Consider the following 9,502-nt stretch of genomic DNA (forward strand, 5'->3'; position numbering starts at 1 on the left):
AGGAAAACCATGTGTAAGAAAAAGCGACTAGCATTAAGAAGAGTTGTTGATGCTGCTAGAAAAAGTATGCTACCCGATCATAATTCTGGAGAATCAATTCAAGCTGCTCTGATTGGTGCAAAAGAAGCAATAAAGAATGCTGGTGGTAAATCAAAAATTTTGTCACCGCGAATTCTACCTGTACCTTCTAAAGTTGGTGGTATTTTACCACTAGTTCCAATTTTTGCTGGACTTAGTGCTTTAGGAGCTCTTGCTGGTGGAGCTTCAGGTATAGTGAAAGCTGTAAATAAGGCTAAAACTGCCAAGGAACAACTTGTTGAAGCTCAACGACATAATAAAGTAATGGAAGCAATATCGCTTGGAAAAGGATTACATCTCAAACCCTACCGACAAGGACTTGGTCTTCATATTAAACCATACATTCAGGGGAAAGGATTAAAAAAGAAGAAGAAACCAACATAAAGGAAGAAAAAAAACTTGTATTGAAGCTACCTCACCGTCCTCTAACTGATTTTGATCTGTTGAAATATGCTAAAACTATGAAAATACCACATTTTCGTGGAGTTTTCATGCGAAATGAACTATCTTTAAAAGGACCTTATCGATATGAGTCAGGAATTATTAACTTAGATAACAAAGAAGGCCCAGGAACACATTGGGTGGCATATAAAAAATGTAATAACGAAATAATGTATTTTGATAGTTTTGGCAACCTTCCTCCACCAACAGATCTAATCATATACTTGGGTGATGGTAGCTTAATAAAATATAATCATGAAAGATATCAGAATTATGATACTTATGTGTGTGGACATTTATGTTTAAAATTTTTATGTAAACAACTTAATGTTAAGAGCAGCTTTAGTCTATATAAGAACGTGTAACTTTGTAATCTTTTAGTATATGAACAACTTAATGTTAAGAGCAGCTTTAGTGTATATAAGAACGTGTAACTTTTGTAATCTTTTAGTATATAAACTGACAGCATCATGAGTGATTCGTTTACTTTAACACTAAGTGGAAACAGTTCAGTTCTTGAATCTGAATATTTCCCACCAATAGAACTTAATCCAAATAAAAATTATGTCCTCGGTCTTGTTGAATTACTGACTTTTAATTCTATTCCCAATATTGATCAAGGTAACAATAAATTTTACATTGGTAATCATATAATTGATATACCAACTGGGAGTTATGAAATCACAGATATTGAAACATGTATAAAAAATTCAGTGAAACTTGGAACTGTTATTAGTATAAAACCTAATAACAATACATTGCGCAGTTTAGTTGAATCAAATTTACCAATTGATTTTAAACATAAAGATTCAATTGGTAAATTATTAGGATTTACACCCCGGAAATTATCACCTAATCAAACGCACATCTCTGATTTACCTGTAGCCATTCTCAAGGTAAATTCAGTCAGAGTTGAGTGTAGTATTACATCTGGAGCATATATAAATAATCAAAAAGCCCACACTATCCATGAATTCTTCCCTAGCGTTCCACCAGGATATAAGATTGTGGAAGTGCCAGCACACGTCATTTACCTTCCGATTGTTGTCAAGACAATACATAATATTCAACTCCGCATTGTCGATCAGGACGGTGATTTGATTAATTTTCGAGGAGAAACTATAACTACCCGATTGCACATAAAGTCAATGTAATGGGAATTGTATATAATCAAAAAGTTGGTGGAAACTATAAAAGTCAGCCAACATGCCAAAGACAAATCAGTTTAAATTTGTCTCACAAGGTGTTAACACCTCAGAATCACCTGTTCCTGAAAAAACTAGGTCTAAAAGTTATACCTCAAGGAAAACGCCAAGACAAATAATTTATATATTTTTTGGGTGTTGTTGCAACAAAAATGGACGAAATTCTCAACATTCCAGCAGCAGTGAATTTTGATGAGTCCATAGCTCATTATGAAATTCATGCTCATCAACCGTATGCTTCATCCTCTTTTAACAATAGTGATGAAATTCGAATTGCAGTTCAACATCAAGATTTATGTATTCTACCGAGTAAAAGTTCATTGCACATATTTGGGAAATTGACTAAAAATGATGGTATTGCTGTTACAGAAAACGTGCACTTAAGTAGCAATGCAATATGTTTTTTATTTGATGAAATTCGCTATGAATTAAATGGTATCGAGATTGATCGATGCAAATACGTTGGACATACAACTATTATGAAAAATTTAGTATCTCTGACTCCACCTCAATTAAATCTAATTGAAAATGCAGGGTTTTCAAAAATTACAGCTGATGCAAGAATTTCTTTAGAAAATGGATACTTTGATATTACAATACCACTTGGCATGATTTTTGGTTTTGCTGAGGATTATAAGAAAATTGTTATGAACGCTAAACATGAACTTATTTTAACAAGAGCACGTAATGACACTAATGCTATAATTCAAACAGGTCAAGGAGCTGATGAAGAATTTAAAATTTTCATCAATAAACTAGAATGGATGGTACCATACGTTTTACCAGCTGATAATAATAAAATAAAATTATTGAAATTTATTGAAAAAGATCCTTTAATTTCAATAAGTTTTCGATCATGGGAAATGTACGAGTATCCGTTACTTCCAACAAGTTCAAAAGTCCTATGGCAAATAAAAACATCAACACAATTGGAGAAACCACGATATGTAATTGTAGGATTTCAAACAGCAAGAAAAGATAAACGAAAAAAATATGCCTGTCATTTTGATCATTGTAACATTACAAATGTTAAACTATTTTTAAATTCACAATATTACCCTTATGGAAATTTAAATCTAAACTTTGATCAAAATCAGTATGCTCTGCTTTATGAAATGTATGCTAATTTTCAAAGTTCTTACTATGGAAAAGACTCAGAACCTATTTTAACAAGGGCTATTTTTAAACAACTATTTCCTCTAATTGTTATTGATTGTTCAAAACAAAATGAGTTTCTTAAACAAGCATCAGTAGATGTACGTTTAGAATTTGAATCAGGAAATAATATGCCGGCTGAGACCACTGCATATTGCCTCATTATTCATGACCGCGTTGTACAATATAAACCAATCAGCGGCGTCGTCAAGAAGCTGCTGTAGAGGAGAGGGGATAAAGTGGAGGGAGTATGATTGAGTATAAATGCAGTAGTTTTCAGCCAAAAAATTCATTTCTGGTTCAACATGGAGTTCATTGTAGACGTCCAAGGATTTAAAAGACCCTACAACGATTTTATTTTCAAAGAGTTGGCAATACTTCCTCTTCAACCAGATGCTCAACCACTTGTCTACCTATTTGAATCACCTTGTACGTGGAATTCATTGCCAGGACGCTATAAAAGTGAAAATCGCTGGTTAACACACAACTACCATGGAATCCATTGGGCAGCTGGAGATGTCTCATATGATGAACTTCGTCCTATTCTACGAGAAATACTTCAAGGCGCTAGCGTAATTTACGTTAAAGGATTAGAAAAGAAAACATGGTTAGAGAAATATGTGTTGAATGTACAAAATTTAGAAGATTTCGAATGTCCTTCTTTAAAAAAACTTAAGACTGATTTGTTAACAATATGTACGCATCATACTCTTTATACTGAAAATTGTGCTGTCAGAAATGTTAAAATTCTTCGCGACTGGTTTTTGGATCCTCCAAACAAATATGTAAGTGCTGCTACAAAAGGCTTTGATGAAGTTGATTCTACTAGTTTAAAATGTTTTTACGAAAATTGTGAATCTTTTTTTTGTAAATAGTTTAATATGTTTTTTCAAATAAAATATTAATAATTTCAATTTAATACTTTGTTCGTTAATTTTTAAAACCTTTAATGTTAATGTTTAATGAAAATAAACTTATATAGGGTGAAGAAAATAATTTTAAAACCAATTTACAATTAAATTTTTTTTTTATTTTTAACAGTTATTTTATATGTATACATTTTTGTTTTAACATAACTTTTATTTCTTAAATTAATTTTTTTCTTTTTTTTTCACTTTAATAATTTAAATTCAACGATGTTGTATGGTCCTCCAAGGTACTTCAATTGTAGGTTCTTTAGGGCTGCAGCTTCTTGCATCATTTTTAAAGTGTTAGGCTCATCATCTTCGAAATGTTTAGCGAATCTGGTTGGAAGATATGTGATAAAGTCTGCGTCGAGTTCTACGATGATTCTGGGTCCGTATTTCGTCTGCACCTTTTTGATTTTTGTCACAAAGTATCGGCCATTTGTCACTAATTCCGATAGCGGCTTTGTTGGCAGAAAACCCTCCAATCGTCCAACTGCATTGACTTTTTCTAAATCCATATTTTTTTTTGTTAAAAAAAGATCTGTAACAGAAAAATAGAAAATATTCTGAAACATTTTTAAAAAAAACATAGAACTGAAACATAAAATTAAAAGAAGAAACCTGAAACATAAAAAGGAAACTGAAAAAAAGAAACTTGAAACATTTTTATGTTTCAAGTTCAACAAAGCTAAAACAAAAACCTGAAACAAAAAAAAATTTAAGAATAAACCTGAAACATAAAGATAGAACTGAAACAGAAAATTGAAAGGAGAAATCTGTAACAGAAAAATAAGCTGAAAGAGAATAAAAAGAAAAACTTGTAACTGAAAAAAAATCAAAGGAAACCTGAAACAAAAAAAAAATTTAAGAAAAAACCTGAAACATAAAAATAGAACTGAAACAGAAAATTAAAAGGAGAAATCTGTAACAGAAAAATAAGCTGAAAGAGAATAAAAAGAAAAACTTGTAACTGAAAAAAAATCAAAGGGAACTGAAACAAAAAAAAAATTTAAGAAAAAACCTGAAACATAAAAATAGAACTGAAACAGAAAATTAAAAGGAGAAATCTGTAACAGAAAAATAAGCTGAAAGAAGGAATCCATACTTACTGTTTTAATGTTGCAAATAGTCCCGGAATGCTGAAACATAAATGAGCTGCCTTTCTTTGCACACCGGTTTAAATCACCAAGTCCCCACTTTCTCTTTACCCCCACTTTCTCTTTACCCCACTTTCTCTTTCCCCTCTCACAACATGCGCACGCATCATTTGAATGTGACTAGCATGAGGTAATATTTTAAAAAAATATTTAATGATTTTATTTTGTATAAAAAAATATTTAATTATTAAATTTTTTTTTTTTTAATAAGTATTTTAATCAGAATTGTCATGACGTTAAGGTGAAGATTTGCAGGATGTGTCATCGCTTAGAGTGGGTGGTGTTTCTGGAGGAATTAATTCATGTAATTCCGACATCTATAAAAAAAAAATTATAAGTTTTTAGTAAAACAATTTTATAAAAAGTATGTTAATAGTCATGTTTTATTCCAAGAAGTTTACCTCATCTTCACTAATATTAATTTCTAATACGTCACTGTTCGGACTCTCTGGTAGAATCATGCCGTATTCATCCAATATTTGATTAATATCAGGCAAAGATTCGAACATGTTGTATGCATTCAACATTTGATCAATGTCAGGGACGCATTCTAATAATTCTGACAACTATAAAAGAAAAGCCATAAAATTTTTTTTTTTTATAAGAAAAGAATAATTATAATTTAATCTATTAAAAAAAAGAAAAAAATACCTCTTCTTCACCAAAGTTAATATCAAATATATTAATATCATTATTATTATCATTTGTGTCTTCATCATCGCTGCTAAGAATGATGGTTGAACCCTGACTATCATATATTTCAACCTCATTATCATCGGAGTTCTCATCCGAATCCTCATAAGAATTATAATAATATTCATCAAATATAACATATTCTATGTCCTCTTCCCCGCTACAGAGTTGATTAGAGTTTGGTAAGAAATTTGACATTTTTACTTTGAAACTGCAAAAAAAAAAAAAAAAAAACATGTTTGAAAAAGCGCCTAGATAAGAAAGAGAAAGGAAACTGAAAATAAAATGTACCGTTCTACTACAGTTTCTACTGCTGCTTCTGATGTTGCTGCAACTGAAAAAGAAATAATGACTCTTCGAGCTCGTGCGCTAACTTTTATGCCTCTTCAACGCTCCCCACTACAGTCACATGACATCCAACACCCTCCGCGGCAAACTGAAGAACTAACACTCATTGGCGCGATGTTTTAAAATACGACATAAATTAAATATTTTATTTAAATCAAATTCAATTTTAAGTAAGTTAGGTTACACTTACTTTTACTAGAACAATTTTGTGAATTTCATTTAATTTTAGTTATTTCAGGATAATTTGATATAGCAAAAATTATTTGTACTCACCTTAGATGTGTTTGAAAATTATTTTACCTAATTTACTTTTTCTTTTAATTTAATTTAATGCAATTCGTATTATATAAGAATTTTTACAAAATTAAAACTAAAAAAAGTATATGGAAAACATTTAATTATATGAAGTTCTCGTAAAACACTAAGATGTACGTTAATTTTTTTAAAAAATGTAATTTTTATAGAATAAAATCAAAAAAAGTATATCACAAAAAAAACAAAAAAGTTCTTCACAAAACTATAAAATAGAACGCTTCAAGTAATTTTTCACTGAAAAAAAAAAATTTTTTTTATTAAAAGTCAAGAAATTTTTTTTCAAGACAATAAACACATACAATATAAAAAAAACCAAATAAATTCACTTCGTGCAAGAAATATTTTTTATTTTTAGCAATACTTGCAAAACTTTTTAAAAAATAAACACAAATTATAAAAAATAAAATAAACACAAATTAGAAAAAAATAAAGGCCATACAAAAAAAACTTCACACAAAATAAAAGAAAATTTCACACAAGATAAAAAAAAATAAACACAAATTATAAAAATAAAATAAACACAAATTAGAAAAAAAATAAAGGCCATACAAAAAAAACTTCACACAAAATAAAAGAAAATTTCACACAAGATAAAAACAAAAAAATAAACACAAATTATAAAAATAAAATAAACACACATTTGAAAAAACAAAAGGCCATACAAAAAAAAACTTCACACAAAATAAAAGAAAATTTCCCACAAGATATAAAAAATAAACACAAATTATAAAAAATAAAATAAACACACATTAGAAAAAAAATAAAGGCCATACAAAAAAAAAGAAAAGAAAAAAACTTCACACAAAATAAAAGAAAATTTCACACAAGATAAAAAATTAAACACAAATTATATATAAAAAAATAAAATAAACACATTTGAAAAGAAAACAAAAGGCCATACAAAAAAAAACTTCACACAAAATAAAAGAGAATTTCATACAAGATAAAAAAAAACTTTATACAAAAAAAAAAAAATGAAGGCGATGACAGTAACATCTAATAGATTAACTTTTTCTGGACTTTTTACATGACCTCTTGTCCATTTTTTTCCTTCTTTTTTTATTGCTTAAAGTTGAGCCTGTCGATAAAGATGAATCTGAAGTTGAGCCTGACGATGATGATGAGCCTGACGATGATGATGAGCCTGATGATGAAGATGATCCTGATGATGAAGAGGAGCCTGATGTAGAAGATGAGCTTGACGATGAAAATGGGATTTTTTTCTGATTATCATCATCATCATCTTTATCTTCCTCGTTCACGGCCTCGATATTTTCATTTACCTCAGAGGGTGCATCTGAGTCGACGTTTGCAAAATTCTCTGGGTTCTCTTCCGGTTCCGACTCCTCAAATGAATCTTCTTCGGAAAAACTCAAGTTTTGATTTGGAATTTTAGCACTTTCAGTTGGAATAGATGCTGCCTGCAATGGTAGATCTGCTTCTTCACTGTTTATTGGTGGCTGGATTGCAATGAGGTTTGTAGAGGGCAAAATATCCCATCTAGATACTTTGCACCGTTTTTTTGTTTCTTGTTGTCTTCTCTCTTTTAAAATATTTAATTTTAATTGTACCTTTCGTACTCGTTCCGCAAGGTCAACCTTGACAACGGATTCGTCTTTCTGCTGACACTAGAAATATCAATTAATTTCATTAATTTAAGTGTGTGTAAATCATGGAAAGTTTTATTCTTATTTTCTTATATAGGGCAGAGTCGGGTAGCCCCGTCATCTTAACGTTTTCAGGTTATTATATAAAAATAATATAATATATAAAATATAAAAATAATGGATAAATAAGTCAGCGCAACTTTAGTAAATTGACTTGTTTTGAAGGCAAAATTTTTAGACAAGGTTTTTTACTCTTTTAGGGTGACCATTTGTTCAAATAATTTTAAATTTACATTATGAGAACATCTCAAATAAAAAAAAACAATTTACTATTATCGTAAATATAATAATAATAATAATAATTTATTAATTACCGTGTGTGGCCACGGCTACCCCATGGCCATGGTTACCCAACTCTCCCTTATAGAAGCTAATTATTTTTGCATTTGACTTGTGAAAAAATAGTCACAAAAATATTTATTTAGATTAATATGTAAATAAAAAAATATTTTTAAAAATCGTTTACCTTTGGAATTGAAGTCAAAGAAAAATGTGGCACAGGCAGTGTTATTGTTGTTCTTGTTCTTTGCTTTTTTTTTAATCGAGGATCATTTGGATAAACTAGTTGACATGCTTCACAGGAACAATAAACGCTTTCCTTCGGTGGACCTGGTGCATACGACCTTAAATAAAACGGATCTGTCGTTCGGAAAAAACGACAACTCTCGCAATCGCATCCTTTTCTTTGTTCATCAACCTAGAAAATATTTGTTCTTTTTCTTATAACAATATATATATAAACATAACATATTTATGTACATTAATTTTACACTTACCATCGTTATATCCAGCTGTTTTTCATCAATAGCGGCCATTTGCATTCACGGCCAGAGTAGAGAAGGTTAGTATACTACAGTAAAACCAAGGTTTATGAATTAAGGATGCTTTCAGCAGCTGTCTAACTTCTGATTGGCTGCTCTTATTTTCTCTATTAGAAATAGCCAATCAGCGTGTTTTTAAATAAAATCGATACAAACATTTATATTTAACATTTATATTTAACATTTAATATAAATAGCTTATGATTATTATATGAAAAATTATTATTGTTTAATATACTATAATTATATACTAATACTAATTAGATAAAAATAATTAAAACACATTATTATTATTATTACCTAGTACCACCATGCCTAAGGACTTTAAGTTGTTTTAAAAAATTACTTAACGCCGATCCATTTCAAATTGACTGTGAAAATAAGTGGTGTCATCTAACCGTGGCAGCCAGTAATAATTTGGAGGGAAATTTAAAAATCCCCTATGCCAAGGAACTTTAAATTATTATTTTTAAAATTACAAAACGCCAAGCCATTTTGAATTGGCCGCGAAAATAAAGTGGCCCCTTCTAATAGTGACGCTGGTAATAATTTTATCGTTAAATTTGGTGGGGAATTTAAAAATCCCCTATGCCAAGGCACTTTAATTTCACCGGTAATAAAAATTATACAAATTCCAAGCAATTTTAAATTGGCTGCCAAAATAAAGTGGTGCCATATACCGGTGACAATGAGAATTAAGACGGCCGGTATAAA

General features: G+C 29.9%; 3 protein-coding genes across 3 annotated transcripts; 1 reads left to right on the forward strand and 2 right to left on the reverse strand.

Moving 5' to 3' along the window:
• The first annotated feature begins 1,876 nt into the window (after nt 1-1,876).
• LOC127291694 (uncharacterized) lies at nt 1,877-3,103 on the forward strand. Its single transcript, XM_051320930.1, has 3 exons — nt 1,877-2,438; nt 2,553-2,723; nt 2,970-3,103. Exons 1-3 carry the CDS (start codon nt 1,877-1,879, stop codon nt 3,101-3,103), a joined length of 867 nt encoding a protein of 288 aa, XP_051176887.1.
• Nucleotides 3,104-5,180: 2,077 nt separating this feature from the next.
• On the reverse strand, nt 5,181-6,065 carry LOC127291623 (uncharacterized). The gene is made up of 4 exons (XM_051320824.1): nt 5,929-6,065; nt 5,596-5,848; nt 5,346-5,510; nt 5,181-5,261 (listed from the first exon to the last, which is right to left on the reverse strand). The coding sequence occupies exons 2-4, from the start codon at nt 5,833-5,835 to the stop codon at nt 5,181-5,183; spliced, it is 486 nt and encodes a 161-aa protein (XP_051176781.1). The 5' UTR covers nt 5,836-5,848; nt 5,929-6,065.
• Nucleotides 6,066-7,304: 1,239 nt separating this feature from the next.
• On the reverse strand, nt 7,305-8,782 carry LOC127291697 (pinin-like). Its single transcript, XM_051320939.1, has 3 exons — nt 8,744-8,782; nt 8,434-8,664; nt 7,305-7,928 (listed from the first exon to the last, which is right to left on the reverse strand). Exons 1-3 carry the CDS (start codon nt 8,780-8,782, stop codon nt 7,305-7,307), a joined length of 894 nt encoding a protein of 297 aa, XP_051176896.1.
• Between the last annotated feature and the right edge of the window lie 720 nt (nt 8,783-9,502).

Source organism: Leptopilina boulardi, unplaced genomic scaffold (assembly GCF_019393585.1).
Source record: "Leptopilina boulardi isolate dan_hultmark-lab unplaced genomic scaffold, ZJU_Lbou_2.1 LbouV2_102, whole genome shotgun sequence".
Taxonomy (NCBI): Eukaryota; Metazoa; Arthropoda; class Insecta; order Hymenoptera; family Figitidae; genus Leptopilina; species Leptopilina boulardi.